We start from the raw sequence: 21,141 nt of genomic DNA, 5'->3' as shown, positions 1-21,141 counted from the left end.
GTCACCTCAAGAAGTCACCTTAATGACAGAGTTAAGCCAAGAAACTGTCATTTCCCAGGGAAGAAGCAGGCCCAGGTAAAAGAGATGGGTAAAAGAGTTTTGAGGAGTTCCCGTCGTGGCTCAGGGGTTAACGAACCCAACTAGTATCCATGAGGATGCATATTCAATCCTTGGCCTCGCTCAGTGGGTTAAAGATCTGGCATTGCTATGAGCTGTTGTGTGGGTCACAGACGCAGCTCGGTCCTGCGTTGCTGTGGCTCTGGTGTAGGCCAGCGGCTACAGCTCCAATTAGACCCCTAGCCTGGGAACCTCCATATGCCATGGGTGCGGCCCTAAAAAGACAAAAGACAAAAAAAAATGACCAAGAATTGGAATCGTGGGTGGAGTTGAGAAGTCAGGAAGGGAAAGGTAGAACTAACTAACAAAAACAAAGTACAGCAGATGTTGAAGTGGGATCCATGGACCAGGTTAGGTTCTGCTGGCAGCACCCACCTTGATGCCAGAACAAGAACCTTCGACACTTTGTGCCTCAGTTTTCTAATCTGGAAAACAGTGGAGTTGGACCAGGTGCTTTCTTAGGGTCTTCCTACTCTCCAAGTGTGTGGGTTTTGATTTCTGAGTAGCACTTGATTCTAAGGAACAAAATTATTCTTAGTATAATTCATAAGTAATTAGTAACACCCATCCTATTATTTAAGGTTGGAAGAGATGCTGCTATTCATGTGTGGGACACGCAGACCCTAAAGTGTTTGTCACTGTTGAAAGGACAACATCAGAGAGGAGTGTGTGCGCTCGATTTTTCAGGTAAGTGCCAATTTATCACCAGTCATTGACAGATGATTCCACATTTACTTTGGGTTTTTTAAAAACACATTCTTTTACTTAGTTTAGTCCTGCTTGTAAGGACTAAACCAAATAAAAATACGTCTGCTCCCCAGTCTTAGACTGGAAACTAGATATGTGACTATTTTGCCAAAAATGTGGCCTGTAGACAACACCTCTTTTCCTCTTTCTCATTTCCTCTGTCTCAAGTCATTACCCAGAGCTCACACTGTTTTCTGCATTTGCTTGAGAGATTTGAAATCCAGAGCAGCTGTTGCTGTTGAAAGACTTAGTTGCAAATGTCTGGCAGTGACTCAGAACATCAATTTCATCTCTCCAAATAAGTGGGAACACAGCACCTGCGATTTAAAATATAAAGAACCAGAGGGAGGGCTGCAAATCCTCTGCCACTTTACAACACTGGTGTTTTGGAAATAAATTTTGTATTGAAAAAATAGAACTGAAGTTGCCATCTCCTTAATTTAAAATTTGAACACAGCGCTGTTACAATGCTATGAAAATAATTATCTTTAGAGTAAGACCGTTTCTTTATGCTTAAATGAAGAATGAGGGCCTATCACAAAGAGTGTTTTTTACCTAGAAATTTTTAGTAATCCCAATTGTGGGTATTAGATCTGTAGAAAAAACTTGTGAACTTTCTACAGAAAACTGATTCTATAATTTCCTTTTTCTAAATTCCGTTCAAATGTTTAATATGCACAGTCTGTTCACTCTTGGTCATTCAATTCCGTGACTTCATAACCCCCACTTACCTTTTACGAGCCTCTCTCTCCACTCTCCCGAACCTCCTCTCATTTGCGCCCAGGTGGTTATGCTGGTCTCTGATTCCACCCCTACTGCCTCCAGTCCATCCACCCCACTTCTGAAGTCTTCTGGAAGTGCAGTTACATTGCTACCACGTGGATTCCCCTTGGCTGACTAATTCGGGCTGAGCCCTTGGTTGGACATTCATGGCCTTCCATGATCTGGTGTCAACCTTCCTCTGCAGTGTATTCATCCACTAACCCATTTGTGCCCCTTCACATCTGCCTGAGTGTAGTACCTAAATGCATGCCTGTCCTTCTTTTTGCCTGTGTTCCTTTGCTTGTGTGGTTCGCATGTGTCTATTCAAGTCCTGCCATCCGTTAAGGCCAAGCTAAAAGTTTTCCCTCCATCCTTCCAGGGAGAAATGACCTATCCCATCTTCATCCTTTAGCTCATTGTTGTCATTGCTGGATACCTGATAGAGTCCACGTGGTGCAAAAGTTGCGATGCCGTTTTCAGACAGTAAACTTCTCGAGCAGCAGAGCCCATCTCACTATTCCCCAGCACACATGCTGACGTGCTCTGCGCATGGAAGCTACTCCCAAAATACGAATGAACAGATAAATGAATGAATGAGGTTTTACTTAATGCCCTTTGTCTTGCCTTTCACTACTGTTACTAGACCATCTTTGAACAAAAATAATCTTTATTCTCTGACCAGTAACATGGTGCAGATCAGTGTGGGTGTATCACCTGCACATTTTCATATGCTGTAAACTATTATGCAAATCCGAGCTGTTATATCATTATTAGAAGTTATTCAGTATGGTTATTGAATTAGTAAAAATCAAGGCTAAAGAGCCCCTGCTCTATGCTGTGGGCATGTCAGGGAAAGAAGAGGTGAGTAGCAAGGAAGGGAGAACTACTTGGCTATCACCTGCCAGTTGAAGATCCAGGTAACACATCCAACACACAGTGAATACAAAGTCCTCAACTTCCAGAAGTTTGATGGACATACAACTTTAAAAAATTTTTATTGAAATATAATTGATTTATAATGTTGTGATAATTTCTACTATACAGCAAAGTGATTCATTTATACAAGACATTCTTTTCCATATTCTTTTCCATTATGGTTTATCACAGGATATTGAATATGGTTCCCTGTGCTGTACAGTAGGACCTTGTTGTTTATCCATCCTCTATAAAATGGACATACAATTTTAAAATAAGTATGCCATGTGTCCTTGATAAAGCAGTAAAATCTAAAATGAAACTATAATTTGAGTTGAATAAGGTCCTGTTCCGAAGGTGTGAATGGATTTCTGCTTTTTTTGTTTAAGTTCCACTCTTTGATGCTGAACTGTCTGTCCTCTTCCTAAAATTAACTTTCTGGTGGGTATATATGTGTATACCTAATTAAAAATTATATAAATAAGTTTACTGTAGAAGAGTAGTGAGACAGCCATTATTTAAAATAATAAAATCTAAATGTGGGAGTTCCCGTGGTTAACGAATCCGACTAGGAACCATGAGGTTGCGGGTTCGGTCCCTGCCCTTGCTCAGTGGGTTAACGATCCGGCGTTGCCGTGAGCTGTGGTGTAGGTTGCAGACGCGGCTCTGATCCCGCGTTGCTGTGGCTCTGGCGTAGGCCAGTGGCTACAGCTCCAATTCGACCCCTAGCCTGGGAACCTCCATATGCTGTGGAAGCGGCCCAAAGAAATAGCAAAAAGACAAAAAAAAAAAAATCTAAATGTGTACTATATTATAGAGAATCTAATATATTCATACTTTTGGCAACTTTGCAGGACTGACTCAATTCTAGCAGACAATTTGACACTGTTTAATAAAAGCTATAATTCAAAATGACAAGTATGTGGACTATGTATATTTCATACACATTTCTATGTATCAAGTTAAGAAAATATGTGGAACTCAAGACAGCATCTATTGACTATTTCAAGTAAAATATGTATAAACAGTGGCAGGAAATTTAGAATAATATAAACAGAATTTAATAATCATCAGATAATTTTTGCTATACGGTTGATTAAATTTTGGGTTTTTAAATTTAGAAAAATCAGAAGAACTACCTTGTGTTAAAGATCTTTGGAGAAGAGATTAGAGGAATGTTGATCAAAAACATTCATTATGAGACAAGTTAATAGCAATAAGTTGGCATATAGTAACTTGGTCTCTGCATTTCTGAGAACTCATGTCTCTTCCAGGTTTTGACTTAAACTCCTCACTACCTTTCTTTTAGATACTTACAGAAATTAAGTGACATCATATACATTAACTCCTTCTTAAAATGCCGAGAAAGGTGATTATTTTGATTTCCCTGTTTGGCCATGTAAATAGGGCACCAGCAAGTTATCATCTAGCTGGTGGCCCCATCTATGTGCCTCAGTATCCCCACATGCACCTCTTCTTACAAGTCAGCTCATTTGGGGAGGTATTGTGGAAAGCTTCTGATAGAGAAAGAAATTAGAGAAAGGAGTTGTCATGGATACACAAAGCAGGAAAACGATGTGAAAACTAAACAACAAATAAGTCATTATACCTGGGAATTTACATTATTTTTGCCACTCTTCCGAAGCAAAAAAAAAGAAGACATTTTTAATCACAGATGTTTTTAACAACATAATCCATATCTCTAAATCATGTTAACAAGAAGGAGTTAATTTATATGATGTCACTTAATTGAGCAACTCTTTAACTTTGTGAATTTATTATCACTATCTAGGGAAAACAGAGCCATCTTCGTTATTGTGCTTGCAGTCAGCAGAGTGCTTCCACATGAATCAAAAAGCAATTCGAAAGAGAAAGCTTCAGGCACATAAATATTTTCTAGCCTAAATACCATTCTCATACTTTTAAAAACCTTTGTTGAATAATACTGACTTCCACAAGGGCATCTCTAAGACTAACTTGATTTCATTGTGTTTCTATCCCAAAAACCTATGCATTTTTTATGAGCCCTGAATACAGGACCAATCTGTAATTGCCTGAGTAAAATATTTCTCTTTCTAATTTGCCCTTTGCTATTGACATTAAATGCCTTAGAATTATTTCTGGACTATGTCACAAAATATCCATAATTAATACATACTGTGACTGGAAAGATTTGAAAGGACAACTCTAAAAATATGGTTGAAAACAAAAAATTCCAACAAAATGGTCAAGGAACAATGGATTTTCAAAGCTAAGGTCAAACCTCTGTGAGGGGAAATAAAAACTAGGAAAAAAAAGTTTAAAGGTAGCCAATTATATTTCCAAACTGTGTGGTATGTAGAAATAGCCCACACCTGCAGAATCAAGAAAAAGTCACCATCCTAAAGGAGAGGGATTATTGTCGAGGCACCTCTGGATTTGTACTGCTACCGCATTGCTACTGAGCATCACAAACTGGGATAGGAAGGTGATATAACTATGAAGATAAGCCAACAGGGCCTTGCAAAATAAAAATAATCAGCTCACCTTGAGGTCTTCTTCATAAAATGTAAGGAGAAAAAAAAACACTCTATCATTTAAAATATGTGGATATTTGCATTCTAAGAAGGACATACTAATATAGCTACACAGGTTACAAAAGAAAACAAAATATGAAATTAAAAATTGCAAGAGTTCCTGTTGTGGCTCATTGGGTTAAGAACCCGACTGGTATCCATGAGGATGTGGGTTCAGTCCCTGGCCTTGCTTGGAGGGTTAAGGATCTGGCATTGCTATAAGCTGTGGCAAAGGCTACTGATGCAGCTCGGATCTGGCATTGCTGTGGCTATGGCCTAGGCCAGCAGCTGCAGCTCCAATTCGACCCCTAGCCTGGGAGCTTCCATATGCCACAGGCGCAGCCCTTAAAACAAAAAACAAAATGCAAAAAAAAGACAATATTTGTGGAGTGTTTTTGATTAAAAATTCATCGTTATGTAATGTAGAGCATTCCCCTTGACTTCATACCATCCATAGGCACATTCCATTTTTATCTCCCTTATACTCCTTATGTCACCAGTATCACCAGAATTCATTGAAAATCAGCTCAGTAGGAGGATCACATTCAAAATGTGATATAAGTATAAATCTTACATATGAGCTTATGCTCTAAAAAGGGAAAGAGAAGTCTCCAATAAAAATCACCAAATGCAGAGGCCTGCTAATACAGCAACACAGCCAGGCCACACCAAGAGATACGGGGAAGTGATGTTGTTGGTACTGAGCAGGAAGTAATCACAGTTCCTTCTCCCAAATGTGTGATAAGAGACCATGCATGGTTTAAAACCTGATGATATTTAAGCATTAGGACATATGGTTCATCATGAGTCAGAAGACATACTTGTTTATAGTAATCACCTAGTGGTGATTTATCACTTTAGCAGTGTTAATATCTTCACCTCATACTGTAGTCTAGGAGCTTGAAAGGGTTAATGTCACTTTCACATCCTTCCTCACACTTAGCAGAAGTAGTGTCTTGGGAAAGATTTGCTCTGTCAAGCCCAAGGTCTTCCTTTCTCTTACTCTCCTTTGCCTCCAAAAACGGAGCAGACTGCTGTTCCCGTTTGGTTGGGGGAGCGCCTCTGGCACAAGTTAGGACACTCAGGGGTTGAGTATGAGTTAACCCGCATTTGGAGAGGGTTGCCAGATACAGCAAATATAAATGCCGGAGGCCAAACCAAATTTGAATTTCAGATAAGCAATGAATAATTCTTAGTACAAGTATGTCCCATGCAGTATAATTGCATGCTGTATAATATTGCATGGGATATACTAAGAAATTATTTGTTGCTTATATGAAATTCCAATTTGACTAGACTTCCTTATTTTACACACGTTGGGCATCTACCTGAGGCCTGCCCTTGAAAATACTAATTGAAATAATGAGTAGTCTGTGGGGAAGAAGTTTATTACACACTCATGTTTCTTTACCCTCGTGTCAGTGGTCCCTGTAGTCAGAGAAGACACCCTGCTAAAGTGAGACTCCGTAAGTTTGGCCACCTGTCACCTAGCCCACTCCAAGCTAGGGAAGAACTGCAGGCCCCAGATGCTTCTCCTGTGAATCTAGCTTTGTGAGGAGCCAGCAAAGGAAAGACTTATTGACTATACTCCTTCGTTAGTCTTAAAGGGAAAAAGCAAATGAATTATTTTGATTTAAAAATCAATTATATATATCATATATATATAATTTTGGAAAACAACTTGTACAAGTTATAGTAACCACAGATGAATACTACAAATACTAGTTAATACTAAGGAAAAATATTAATCATATAACAAGAAAAAATATTAACTAATAGTTTGTTCATTATCATCCTGGCTTTATTTTTTTCAAAGCACATTTATGTAGAGAAACTGACAAGATCAAATGTAGGCCTAGAAATTTGGATGATTTAAAAATGTCCTTTATCCATATTTTCTAAATGTCCTACAACAAGCATATTACATTGGAAATAGGGAAACTAAGAAATGAGATGTTTTTAAATTATAAAATCATCTTTTGAAAGAATTTTCCAAGTTAAATTTAGTTTCTATAACACTCTTTTCTTGGAGGGTTAAACAGAACCCAGTTTTTTAGAGCCGAAAATAGATGAGGAGCCACAAAGTAAAATGGCTCTTCCAGTAAATGTCATGAAATTTGTCTGACACAAAACAGACACAGTTTTGGTAACTTACCTGAGAAGTGCCTCTCGGCCCTGGGCCTCAGATTAATATTCTGGATCAGCAATTTAATTCAGCAACCAGTTATTAATATATTAAGAAACTCCACTATTACTAGTTATGCATTTCATTCAGTGAGATCCTTTCAGTATGTGATTCTTCTAATGTATTTGAGACTAAATAATATTCTTAAGGTGAATTGCTCGTTCCTCTCAACAGTGTGTAAAATGTTTTGATTTTTCATTGAAAAAATGAGTCATTTGACATTTGTGTTGTTTTCATACAGCCGATGGAAAATGTCTGGTGTCGGTTGGTTTAGACGATTTTCACAGTATTGTATTTTGGGACTGGAAAAAGGGAGAAAAGATAGCCACTACCAGGTAAGAAGCTGCCGAGGTCTTACGGCATCCTGCCGATGACCACACTTCAGTCAAGGTGAATAGTTTGCATTTTCTGGTAAGATTTCCTCTTCAAACTCAGGTAGAATTCACAGAGAAAGCCTAACATCTAAATGAAAATATACTGTAATATTTCATGGTGACATTAGAGGAATTAATGTTTGTTTGGGGGAATTGGAAAATTCTGAAATCCTTTCCAGAGAGTTACTCATCACTTTGCTTTTAGTAATGTATGCATTATCTATATCCAAGCTTTTTACCAGCAGTAGAAAAGCAGCTTTTCTCAGCCTTGGGCCTTGCCCCTTGTTTTTCTACTGTCTTAGCATCTGGTGAAGGATTGTCAATGTCACTGGAGTCAGAAGTACCATTTGTCATGAGGCCGTGTCATGCAGGAAAGGAGGCCCCATCGTGAGCATCTGCCACTCGCTTTCAAAGCAGGCAAATTGTTTCCCTAATCTCCGCATCTTATAAATAGACTTTCCAAGACCGACTGCTGTTTATAGACCACCTGTCCTCCCTCACCCCAGCTTCCCTCCCTGCTGAATCAGCCCTCAGTCTGAACATTGCTTTCCACTCCTGCTTACATTGGGCTTAGCTGTTTGCCCGGCCTCTGTGAGAGGTCAAAATATTTGGCAGCCAAGGCCCAGCAATACAGTTTGTTGCCCAAGGCATGTCATCGGTTTACCCTCTCTACCAGTTCTTTCCTGCTTAAACCAACTTCCTTTCTATCTTGCACTCTAAAATCATTTTCAACTTAATGGCTTCGAAGCCCAATGTTCACTTTTTAAATTGATGTTTTCCTCTACAATATTAAATAGGAAAAAAGTGGGTTTGGGCAATGTGATTTGATGAATGAAGGTCTGTAAATTGCTGGAGACTCAGAGGAGGAGCAGATGGAGACTTGAAGACTCCAGCTGACCATCTTAGGAGAAAAAAAAAGGAGCTCTTCTGATGACTGCTATTCAGATGGAATTCTTGGCAGCAAATGGCAGCTCCTAGACATGCCTACCCAAGTGGCTTCTTTTTTTTTTGGTCTCTACTATTCCTCACAGATGTGTCCCTCCCCACTAGCACTCCCATTTGGCTTCAACTCAGGACTGCTTTCCTCCTAGGTTAATACACTGAATTTTACTTTACTATTTCTGATAACACGTGTTACAGATCATTTCAGGAAAAGCACATGTCTGCATTTCAAAGGTAACAGAAATGCAATTTTCCGGCTAAAAATACCTCTGCAACTGTGGGTGGCTCACCTATTGTATGCCAGAAACATTGATAGATTAGACATGGAAGAAAGAAATATGTATTACTATTTTTAAAGTATATATTTGATACATTTGGTAGTATTACTCCTATTTAATGCAAAGTGACTTATCATTACCTTACCAATTTAATTTGTTTTTGGAATTGCTCCCTCGCCTTATATCACATTCCCCAAACAAGACACCTGAAGAAATGCCCTCAGAGAACATTTTTGCCATTGTAATGTTCAGCCAGTACTCTTTCCAAGAAGGAATGTCAAGGATGAAGTTCTTTGGAGGAGTACTAGATTTTTACATATCTATTTCTACAACTACCTATTTAGATAATATTAACAGTCATAAATAGGTATATAAATAAGTAACCAAACAAATAAATTAAAATTCTATTTATGGCTTGAAGTTAGGGTGCTTGGGAAGATAGAAATTTTAAAAACAGGGGCATGAAAGAAATGACAAAACAAAAGGAGTCACCCTTTACTGACTTACAGGAGTCATCGTAGCCCCTCCAAGGGTCTGATTTACTCTCAGAGAATGGCCGACTCAGCGACTCCCCCCACTTTGCTCTTCTATAACTCAATCCTTGCCAGCATCATCACCAGCAAGGCTTGATAACAAACCTGCTTCCCACAGCTTGTGTGGTTCTAGCAGGTAATGTTCCCCATTAGTGCCCATCACCCAGGGTGTGAGGTTTCCCCATCGCGGCAGGGGACCTGGTTGGTGCTGCTGCCACTACCCAAGGTAACATGTGCCCCCTGCACAGCACTGCACTCAGAAGCCACCCTTCACTTGTGAACATGTTTAAGTGAACCTACATTTTCATCAGCCCAAAAAAGTAGAGAAGTTCTGTTGCCTCCCATAGAAGATCTTTTCATGAGACTTGATCCAGTCTATTTGCACAGTTTCTTTGCACCTTAGTTAATTTCATGAATGATTTTAGTCATCTCTCTTACCAGTATATTTTTTAGTCTTTCTTTTTCCTTTTAAAGATTGTTTAGATTTTAGTCTGATATGCAAGTAACCCATTTAATAACCAAGGCCAAGCTCTCGTGGGCAATAGTGAAATGACCTGATAGCAGTGTCACTCAAGACAGAACAACGAGATAATTCATCAGGTACCTCTGTGTCCCTTTATTTGGATTTCCATTGCACCAGTAACATGATCCTGGGGAACCGTGACTAATTATTTTTGATGTTTCATCTCAGAAGTTTAGGGAGTTCCCGTCGTGGCTCAGCAGAAATGAATCTGACTAGCATCCATGAGGATGCAGGCTCAATTCCTGGCCTCACCCAGTGGGTTAAGGATCTGGCATTGCTGTGAACTGTGGTGTAGGTTGCAGATGTGGCTCAGATCCTGCGTTGCTGTGGCTGTGGCGTAGGCCAGTGGCTACAGCTCTGATTCGACCCCTAGCCTGGGAACTTCCGTATGTCGCAGGTGTGGACCTAAAAAGATAAAAAGTTTAAATAGTGAGGATCCTAGGCAAAAGGTCGAGTGACCAAGGTGCATAACAAGAGTACTTCCAAGGTTAATGTGAAGTATCCAGGCTGTTAGAAAGCTTAGGGTCAAAACACAGGCCCACATGGAGAAGGTACATAGAACTTCAGAATCTACATTTCTGTATTAGCTCCACTGCATGACCTCTTTTAGGGTCCTACCCTTCTGTACATTTTGTGAATATTATTAGTCCCCTGCATACCAAGTTGACACCTTAACTTTCTCACTTTCCTTTTTAAAAATAATGTTTAGTAATTTGTTCCTCTGTATACATGATTCTAGAAAAGTTAGAAAGCCCAGGAAAGCACCAGGAAGAAAACGAAAATTATTGGTAATTCCACTACACAGCTATAGCCATGGCTAACATTTTCCCATTATTCTTTAGTATATATTCTGCTAGTATGTTTTTTTTTCTATGGAGTACTATGTATACTGCTCTGTAACTCCCTTTTTTCCCCCCACTCACCAATGTATCATTGCCCTTTTTTCTCAGTGTTACCCAGCTTATACTATATTATTCTATATTGTATCCTTTTTGTTTGTTTTTTTGGTTTTTTTTTTTTGCTTTTTAGGGCTGCACCCAGCATATGGAAGTTCCCAGGCTACCAGGCTAGGGGTCAAATCAGAGCTACAGCTGCTAACCTACACCACAGCCACAGCAACTCATGATCCAAACCACATTTGCAACCTACACCACAGCTCACAGCAACTTGGATGCTTAACCCACTGAGTGAGGTCAGATCGAACCTGCATCCCCATAGATACTAGACAGGTTCGTTACTACTGAGCCACAGCAGGAACTCCTTGTAAGCCATTTTAAACCTTTTTTTGGAGAAGAGGTTTAAATCAAGTGTTCATTCAGTCTTCCAGTTGCGGGATGTCTTCACACACATACACACACAAAAGAGGAAACCATATCACACACATGGAACTGGGCCTCAGTGCACAGCAAAGGGTTCTGAATAGAAGATCTGAAAACCAGTTCACATGGCATGCAGCTGCCCTTGGCTTCTGGAAGATGTGCATCCCTTTCCTCTTCCCCTGTGCTTTCTGGTAAAGTTTAAGATGTGTCCCAGAGTGGTAAATTACTTGACTCAGGTGTGAGGAGTTGTCCTATGTAAGGGCAGCATATGGACTGTCCTACATTCTTAGTCCCTCAATGTAGGACCTGAAACTCTTTCCATTTTGTTTTTCATACACACTCAGACATACGTAGCTGTGGGCAACTTCCCTACAAGTTTAACAAGTGTCTAAAGGAAAAAATAACCAGTACTCCATGTATGTTCTTTGTTTAGGTATTGACATTGGCTAAACATTTATGTACCATCATTAGTCAGTTTAGAATTTTAGCTACAACAGAAACAACATTGGTCTTTCTATGACACCAAGAAATTAGATAAACTAAAATGTGCTCTCAAAAAAAAAAAAAAAAGACTTTTCTGTCTTAACTGTTTGACTGTCTTAACTGTTTGACCTATAGACACAAGCAAACAAAACAATCGTCTTTTCTATGTAGGAAATTGTGATGTCTGTTCTCAGTTTTCATTTCAGTTTTATCTAGCATCTTTTCTCTAAAGTTTATATTAATGACTTAGGAGCTGTGGGGATTTTCCTCCAATATAGAAAACTTTGGATGTTCAATGTCTTTTACGATCATCTGGTTCATTTCTCCTCTTTGTGTTGAGCACATTTTCTCTTCTCTTTTTATTTAAACTTTTTCTCTCTGTCCTACTTGTTCCTGATACCATCTATATTTGATTGTTCTTTCTCTTAAGGGTATTTTATTTTATAGCAGTCCCCCCTCCCACCTTATTCATGCCATGGATGCATTTGAGGATCAGGGTCATTCGACCTGTAGAATGTGTCACATATTAAACTTGACTGAGTCTTTAGGAAAGCATATCAGGCATTTTGCTCCATTTCCTATAAATAGTTGGTTAAATCCATAGACTTAATTAGATTCGCATTCAGTTTTTTTTCTTAATAATAGTTTTATACCATACAATTCACCCAGAAAGTGTACAGCTCACTTTGTAGTATATCAATGTCAAATTATAATACTGTATACTCAAAACTTATATAATAAAAATAAAGTTCAATTTTTTAGCATATTTACAGAGTTGTGCAATCATTACTACTGTCTAGTATCAGAACACAACACTTTGACCACCCCAAAAAGAAACCTCATACTCGTTAGCACTAATCTGCTTTCAGTCTCTATGGATTTTTGTGTTCTGGACTTTTCATATGAACAGAATCAAACAATATGAAAAAAAAAGTCCTTTGTGATTGGCTTCTTTCATGTAGCATAATGGTTTAAGGTTCATCTACATCATAACATGTAGCAGTACTTCATTCCTTTTAGTCGCTGAATAATATTGTATTGTGTGGATCCTACCACATGTTATGTATACGTTCATCAGTTGATGAACAGTTGGGTTATTTCCTTCTTTTGCTGTTATGAATAATGCTGCCATCAACATTTGTGTACAAGGTTTAAGTGAACATGTATTTGATTTCTCTTGGTTGTATATCTATATATTAGCTGTAATTCTTCTTAAATAAGAGTTTTTCCTCATGAACCATTTGGTTTTTCTGAAAGACATTTCACACAGGAAGTAGTCTTTTAAATAGTGGAGTTATTTGTCCATTGTATCTATTGCAGATATTTCCCCCAGTTTGTCATCTGTCTTTTGAGTTTGCCATGATGTTTTTTTTCATCATGCCATGGTTTTAACATTTGTGTGGTCAAATTTATCAATCTTTACCATTTCAAGATTTTGAGACATAGTTGAAGTATTTCCCATTCTCAGGTTGAAAGGAAATCACTCTTGATTTCTTCTAATCTGTAATGGCTTCATCTTTACATTTAGATCTGTAAACATTTTGCAGTTTATCCCAATATCTATTATGAGGACCAGATCCAATTTTATCCTTTTTCCATATGGCTATCAAGGTGTTCTAAACACCATTCTTCTTTTCCCTTTTATATAGGCTTTATTTTTTAGAACAGTTTTAGGTTCATAGCAGAATTGATCAGAAATTATAGATTCTCTTATATTCACAACCCCATTCTCCTTCAAATCCCCATATAGCACCAGTGTGGTGAAATGTTTTATTACATTTGTTATAGTAAATCGAGCTACACTGACACATCATTATCACCCAAAGTCCACAGTTTACATTAGGGTTCACTGTTGGCATTGTATATTCTGTGAGTTTTGACAAGTGTATAGTAACATGCATCTACCATTATAATATCACACAGAACAGTTTCACTGCCCTAGCAATCCTTTGTGCTCTGCCTAATAATTCCTCCCGCCCCTCTATCTTGATATTCAGTAATCTTTTTACTATCTCCATAGTTTTGCCTTTTCCAAAATGTCATTTAGTTGGAATTATACAGTATGTAGACTTTCCAGATTGGCTTCTTTCAGTTAGTAAAATCCATTTAAATTTCCTCCATGTCTCTTCATGGCTTGATAGCTCATTTCTTTTTAGCACTGAATAACACTCCATTATTTAGATGTACCACAGTTTCTTTTAATCTGTTCTCCTACTGAAGAACATCTTGGTTGCTTCCAAGTTTTGGCAATTATGATTAAAGTTGCTGTATGCATCTATAAGCAGGTTTTTGTGTGGACATAAGTTTTTCAACTCCTTTGGATAAATACCAAGGAACATGATTGCTGGATCTTATGGTAAGAATATGTTTAGTTTTCTAAGAAACTGCCAAACTGTCTTCCAAAGTAGCTGTACTATTTTGCATTCCCGCTAGTAATGAATGAGATTTCACGTTGCTCCATATCCTTGCCGGAATTTGGTAACATATATGATTTATTTTAAATACTTTGGTTTTCCCTCATTGATTTGGACCTGTCTTTATTATATACTGCATTTTAGTATTCGTTTTGGTCTCTTTCTAGTTTTTCTATTTTGCCATTTGTTTGTCAGTCAATATGTGTACCAATACCACACTGTTTTAATTATGAAAGCTTTATAAGTTGCTTTTGTATCCAGAAGAGCTACTCTTCCCACTTTGTTTTTCTTTTTCAGAGTTTTTGTGGCCATTTCGTGGACATTACTGTTGTTTTATTCTTCCATAACAACTTTAAAATCATGATGTCTAACTCCATATTAAAGAACAAACAGACACTAAATGCTCTTTTTATTGGAATCAAGTTGAATTTATAACAAAGTTAGGAGAACTAACATCTTTATGATTCAGTTTTCTAACCCAAGAACAGGAATATTTCCATTTTTTAAAGTCTATTTTTGTCTTACAGATGTGAGGGGGTTTATTTTACTCAGTTTTATATATAGTGTATATTTCTTATTAAATTTATGCCTTGGTATTTTTGTTGTTTATAAATAAAGTTATTTCTTCTACTTTTTTTCAACTGTATATTGTATACATTAAGGCTATTGATTCTGCATTTTTATATACTGCATCTTTACTAAATTACCTTGTTTGCAGTTTTTACTTTCTTTTGAATTTTTAAACATAGTTATTTCATTTGCAAGTAGAAATGCTTTTAATTTTTTAAGATCTTGTCTAATTGCATTAGGTGATATATTCAATACAGTGTTAAATGGTAGTGGTAATCATCTCGTTCTTTATTGGGAATGAATTAAGAATCTAACTTTTGAGTTCACATGCACATGAACACACCATGAATAAGCTACTGTTCCAGCATGTTCTGTTTTTAAAGAAAAAATAATGCTGTATAAAATCTGGAGAGCCAGTCTGTGTATAGCTGGTATTGAATGAATGTGGGTTTCTCAATGAGAGTCAAGAACTGCAGGAAAATGTAAAAGTCTAAGAGATAGTTCTAAAGCATCCATTAATTCCTACTTTACTGAGTGTTAGTTGAGTGTTTTTTTAATCACGAGTGACTGTTAGGTTTTGCTGGGTTTTTTTTGTCAAGTGCCTTTTTGGCCTCTGTGAAAATGGTAACATAATTTTTTTTTTCATATAAATTGTGCTATTTGATTCCTTAATGAACCACCCTTGCATTTGGTCATAATGTACTATTTTTTTTAGTGTGTTGTTGGATTGTCTTTGTGAGTATTTTATTTAAGACTTTGTATCAATATTCATAAGGGAGATTAGTCAGTTATGTTCTTTTTGTTAATTGCTTTTCTTTTACTTAATGAAAGTTATGTCCTAATCTACCAGAGAATACAGTCGAATAGTCCATTAAGAACAGCAAATCTTTAGATTTCTTTTTTTTTTTTTTGTCTTGACATATGGAGATTCCCAGGCTTTTGGAGGCTAATCAGAGCTGCAGCCACTACCCTACACCACAGCCATAGCAATGCTAGATCTGAACCACATCTGCAACTTACACCACAGCTCACAGCAATGCCAGATCCTTAACCCACTGAGCAAGGCCAGGGATTGAACCTGCATCCTCATGGATACTAGTCAGATTTGTTTCTGCTGAGCCACGGCAGGAGCTCTGAAATCCTTAGATTCTAACTTGATTATTTTATACTCTAAAACAGCAGTTTCCCCAAAACTGGGAAATGCCAGGCCTATAATCAGGCCTCACTTTTGTTTTTTTTTGTTTGTTTTTTGTTTTGTTTTGTTTTGTTTTGTTATTTTATTTTTATTTTCCCACTATACAGCAAGGGGATCAAGTTATCCTTACATGTATACATTGCAATTACATTTTTTCCCCACCCTTTGTTCTGTTGCAACATGAGTATCTAGACAAAGTTCTCAATGCTATTCAGCAGGATCTCCTTGTAAATCTATTCTAAGTTGTGTCTGATAAGCCCAAGCTCCCGATCCCTCCCACTCCCTCCCCCTCCCATCAGGCAGCCACAAGTCTCTTCTCCAAGTCCATGATTTTCTTCTCTGAGGAGATGTTCATTTGTGCTGGATATTAGATTCATTATAAGTGATGTCATATGGTATTTGTCTTTGTCTTTCTGGCTCATTTCACTCAGTATGAGATTCTCTAGCTCCATCCATGTTGCTGCAAATGGCATTATGTCATTCTTTTTTATGGCTGAGTAGTATTCCATTGTGTATATATACCACCTCTTCCGAATCCAATCATCTGTTGATGGACATTTGGGTTGTTTCCATGTCTTGGCTATTGTGAATAGTGCTGCAATGAACATGCGGGTGCACGTGTCTCCTTTAAGTAGAGTTTTGTCCGGATAGATTCCCAAGAGTGGGATTGCGGGGTCATATGGAAGTTCTATGTCTAGATTTCTAAGGTATCTCCAAACTGTTCTCCATAGTGGCTATACCAGTTGACATTCCCACCAACAGTGCAGGAGGGTTCCCTTTTCTCCACAGCCCCTCCAGCACTTGTTATTTGTGGATTTATGAATGATGGCCATTCTGACTGGTGTGAGGTGATATCTCATGGTAGTTTTGATTTGCATTTCTCTTATAACCAGCGATGTTGAGCATTTTTTCATGTGTTTGTTGGCCATCTGTATATCTTCTTTGGAGAAATGTCTATTCAGGTCTTTTGCCCATTTTCCCATTGATTGATTGGCTTTTTTGCTGTTGGGTTGTAGAAGTTGTTTATATATTCTAGAGATGAAGCCCTTGTCGGTTGCATCATTTGAAACTATTTTCTCCCATTCTGTAAGTTGTCTTTTTGTTTTCTTTTTGGTTTCCGTTGCTGTGCAAAAGCTTTTCAGTTTGATGAGGTCCCATGGGTTTATTTTTGCTCTAATTTCGATTGCTTTGGGAGACTAACCTGAGAAAATATTCATGATGTTGATGTCAGAGAGTGTTTTGCCTATGTTTTCTTCTAGGAGTTTGATGGTGTCCTGTCGTATATTGAAGTCTTTCATCCATTTGGAGTTTATTTTTGTGCATGGTGTGAGGGTGTGTTCTAGTTTCATTGCTTTGCATGCAGCTGTCCAGGTTTCCCAGCAATGCTTGCTGAATAGACTTTCTTTTTCCCATTTTATATTCTTGCCTCCCTTGTCAAAGATTAATTGACCATAGGTGTCATGGTTTATTTCTGGATTCTCTCTTCTGTTGCATTGGTCTGTCTGTCTGTTTTGATACCAGTACCACACTGTTTTGATGACTATGGCTTTGTAGTATTTTTTGAAGTCTGGGAGAGTTAGGCCTCACTTTTGTGTTTGTCCTTTTGCTTCTGGGGTTATAAACTTACATTTCTGAGTGCACAGCATCCTAAGTACCTTAAATCAATTGAGGACATCCTTTCTCTCTGCACAGCTGTGAGCTAGGGGCTTCAGTTTCGTGCAAATACAGGTCTAGCTGAAACTCTGTTTAACAGCAAGAGTATTACATTTGAAGCTTCCTATTAATACTTTTATAATGTTTTATTCCTCCTTTTTTTCCCCTTTTTTGGCTGCCCCCATGGCATATAGAGTTCCCAAGCCGGGAATTAGATCCAAAATATGGTTGCAACCTACACCACAGCTGTGGTAATGCTGGATCCTTAACCACCTATGCTGAGCGGGGTCAAACCTGCGTCTCAGCACTCCAGACACCACTGATCCTGTTGCGACACAGCGGGAACTCCTTCTCCCCGCTCTTATATAAGACTTCTATTTCCCAAGGATTACAGTTCTATGGTGGTAGTGTTAATTTTGTCTTATGGAGTCATTCTGATCCATTTCATTAATTTTTCATTATAATGAAATAATAATTAAAATATTTCATTAATTTGTTTAAAGCATAATTAAGTAGACTTTGGCAACAATGGTAGGGTAAGAAAAAAGGGCTCAAACATGCAAAGAAAAACCAAAGCTCACTATTTTAATGTAGACCTCATGTGTATTTTAAATCATCTTCTAATCTTATTTTAGTCTTTAGTCCTGTTAGATGTGCTTAATGAAAGTTAGACCAAATGCATGCTTTTAATAAAACTCTCTAGCAGTGTTTTCATCAAAACTAGAATTTTTTTCCTATTTGTCTGTTACAGAGGACATAAGGAGAAGATATTTGTGGTAAAGTGTAACCCACACCATGTTGACAAACTGGTTACTGTTGGGATCAAGCACATCAAATTCTGGCAACAAGCAGGTACTGTTGTTTGGATTTATCATTTACGTGGTTGAAAATTTTACTCCAGCTGGGGAAACAAAAAGCCCACCACCACTACCTAGCCTATCTCAGCAATCTAAAATTAAAATCTGCCTAAAAGATGTTCTCTCCCAAATAATGTCTGAGCCGTGAAATGCAGAACACTCTATATGATGCTATGCATATTCATCAATATCTAGAAAGCTTTCAGAAATGTTCTGCTGTGAAAATATTTTTATATTTAGTCATCAGTTTTGGAAATAGTGATTATATTGGACTGCTGAGCAGAAAATAATCACTTTTGGTTGGGAGAATAAAATTTTCAGTATTTTGAGGATTCTTTTACTTATCCCTGAATTTAGCATGAGAATTAAACCCTGACATTACACATAGTACATGGTCAGAACAAATGCAGATATAATGTTGATAATAAGGATGAGTAAATAAGCAGGACAAGGAGTTCCCTGGCGGATCAGCAAGTTAAGGATCTGGCATCGTCACTGCTGTTGCCTGGGCCGCTACTGTGGTGCAGGTTCAGTCCCTAGCCTGGGAACTTCAGCATGCCATGGATATGGCCCAAAAAATAAGCAGGACAAAACATGGAATGATACCTTATTCTTTTCACTAATAAGCCAAACCTATTATTGGGATTATTTCTGAGCTCTTAGTATCAGCCTTGGTACCAAACCCAATCTTATACTGGACAAAACAGAAGGTTTCCTGTTTCATTGTTCTCTGCTTTTAAAGAAAAGGTAATGGCGCCCATCATGTCTGGAGAGCCAATCTGCATACAGTTGTCTGGAGCGAGTCTGGGTTTCTCAGTGCTAATCAGAAAACAGGGAAATGTGAATATCTAAGGGGCAAATCTGATGAACTTCTATATAATGATATGTTTTTCTCACCCCAAAGTTGCTGTGATAAAAATCGAGGCAAAATACATATGAAATATGTTTACATTTTGCATTTCATTTTATTCTCCCTGGTCAGCATTCATGGAGAAACCTATCTCCCGGGGCACTTAGTCATGTCCTCCTCTGACTGGCACAGGCTGGCACTGAACCTAGGTTAGAGATGTATATTAAGTTCTCTTTCCAACCAGACTCGAAGTTCTTGAAGGCATTGAAGGCAGGAGCTCTTTCTTTTCACCTTTCTACTCCAGTGCCGACCACTGTGCCCACCAAAAGGTGGGGATTCAACAAGCACTGGATTAATGCATGAAAGAGAAAAAAAAAAACCTTTTATAACGTTGTTGTTTATGATGTCTTCTGCCATTTTAATACACATCTTTATGTAGACACATCATGTAGACATAAACTGGATTTTTCATCGAAGGTAGTCATTCTAAATGCTCACAGACGGTACCAGTTTTTCAGAAAGTAATACACACTCTTGGTCCACTCCAGGTGGAGGCTTCACCTCTAAAAGAGGAATCTTTGGAAATGTTGGCAAATTGGAAACAATGATGTGTGTTTCTTACGGACGAATGGAAGATCTAGTGTTCTCAGGAGCAGCTACTGGAGATATTTTTATTTGGAAAGATATTCTACTGCTAAAGACAGTGAAAGCTCATGATGGGCCTGTGTTTGCTATGTATGCGTTGGATAAGGTATGGTGTCTTTTCCTCATCCATTTTCTTTTTCTTTTTTTTAATGATTTTTATTTTTTCCATCATAGCTGCTTTGCAGTGTTCTGTCAGTTTTCTACTGTACAGCAAGGTGACCCAGTCATACATACATGTATACATTCTTTTTCTCACATTATCATACTCCATCTTAAGTGACTAGATATAGTTCTCAGTGCTATACAGCAGGATCTCATTGCTTATCCATTCCAAAGGCAATAGTTTGCATCTTTAACTCCCAATTCCCCACTTTCTAAAATCTTAAATTAGACTTAAGAAGGTCCATGCCAAGAGGACACCTGTGTATGACAATAGGACTCTCTGAATTCGGAAGTAGTTATCATGAGTGGAGGGGAGTGGTCTTAAAGTTTCTCTTCCTGGCTGTCACTCCTATGAACTCCTTAGAAAGTGTTATGCCACATTTGGACACACAGTAGAAAAAGAGTCCTGAGAAATATTTCACCGTGGTCATCCTCCTCAGCGGCACAACAAGCAGAGGCCTGAAAGTACCAGGTGGTTGGATTATTGTCCCACTCGTCACTTGAACTTGAAATTATGCTGGTGGCCAGTTTGTTCCTGTGTAGACAGGCTCAGCTTTAAGAGGTGTGTCAGAGTGAAATCTTTGCATGGGGTGTGTTGGTCAGGATTCCCTAGAGAAATAGAACCAGTAGGATATAGATATACATATACATAAACAGAAAAAAAGATTTATTATAAGGAATTGGCTTACGCAGTTATGGAGACTGAGAAGTCCCACTAAGCCACCTGCAAGCTAGGGACCCAGGAAAGCTGGTGGTGGAATTCAGTCCAAGTCCAGAGGCTTGAGGACTAGAGGAACCAGTGGTGTAAATCCCAGGCTGAGGGCAGCAAAAAGATGAGATGTCCCAGCTCAATCAGTGAGACATGACAAAAGGGGACACTTGTGTCCTGCATCTGCCTCTTGTTCTATTCAGGCTTTGAAAGGATTGAATGATGTCCACTCACCTTGGGGAGGACAGTTTACTGAATCCATCAATTCAGATACTGGTCTTATCCAGAAACACCCACATAGACACACAGGAATACTATTTAACCTGAACCCCCTTTGGCCAGTCAGTGGACAC

General features: G+C 38.2%; 1 protein-coding gene across 1 annotated transcript in view; it reads left to right on the top strand.

Moving 5' to 3' along the window:
- Positions 1 to 21,141, top strand: part of EML6 (EMAP like 6) — a 290,302-nt gene that overhangs the window by 192,308 nt on the left and 76,853 nt on the right. The window contains exons 15-18 of the mRNA XM_047782077.1: positions 699 to 804; positions 7,523 to 7,616; positions 18,317 to 18,417; positions 19,821 to 20,023. Coding sequence (XP_047638033.1) covers positions 699 to 804; positions 7,523 to 7,616; positions 18,317 to 18,417; positions 19,821 to 20,023 — 504 coding nt within the window. The remainder of the gene's footprint in view (positions 1 to 698; positions 805 to 7,522; positions 7,617 to 18,316; positions 18,418 to 19,820; positions 20,024 to 21,141) is intronic.

Source organism: Phacochoerus africanus, chromosome 5 (genome assembly GCF_016906955.1).
Source record: "Phacochoerus africanus isolate WHEZ1 chromosome 5, ROS_Pafr_v1, whole genome shotgun sequence".
Lineage (NCBI taxonomy): Eukaryota > Metazoa > Chordata > Mammalia > Artiodactyla > Suidae > Phacochoerus > Phacochoerus africanus.
This window is presented reverse-complemented; position numbering and strand designations above follow the sequence as displayed.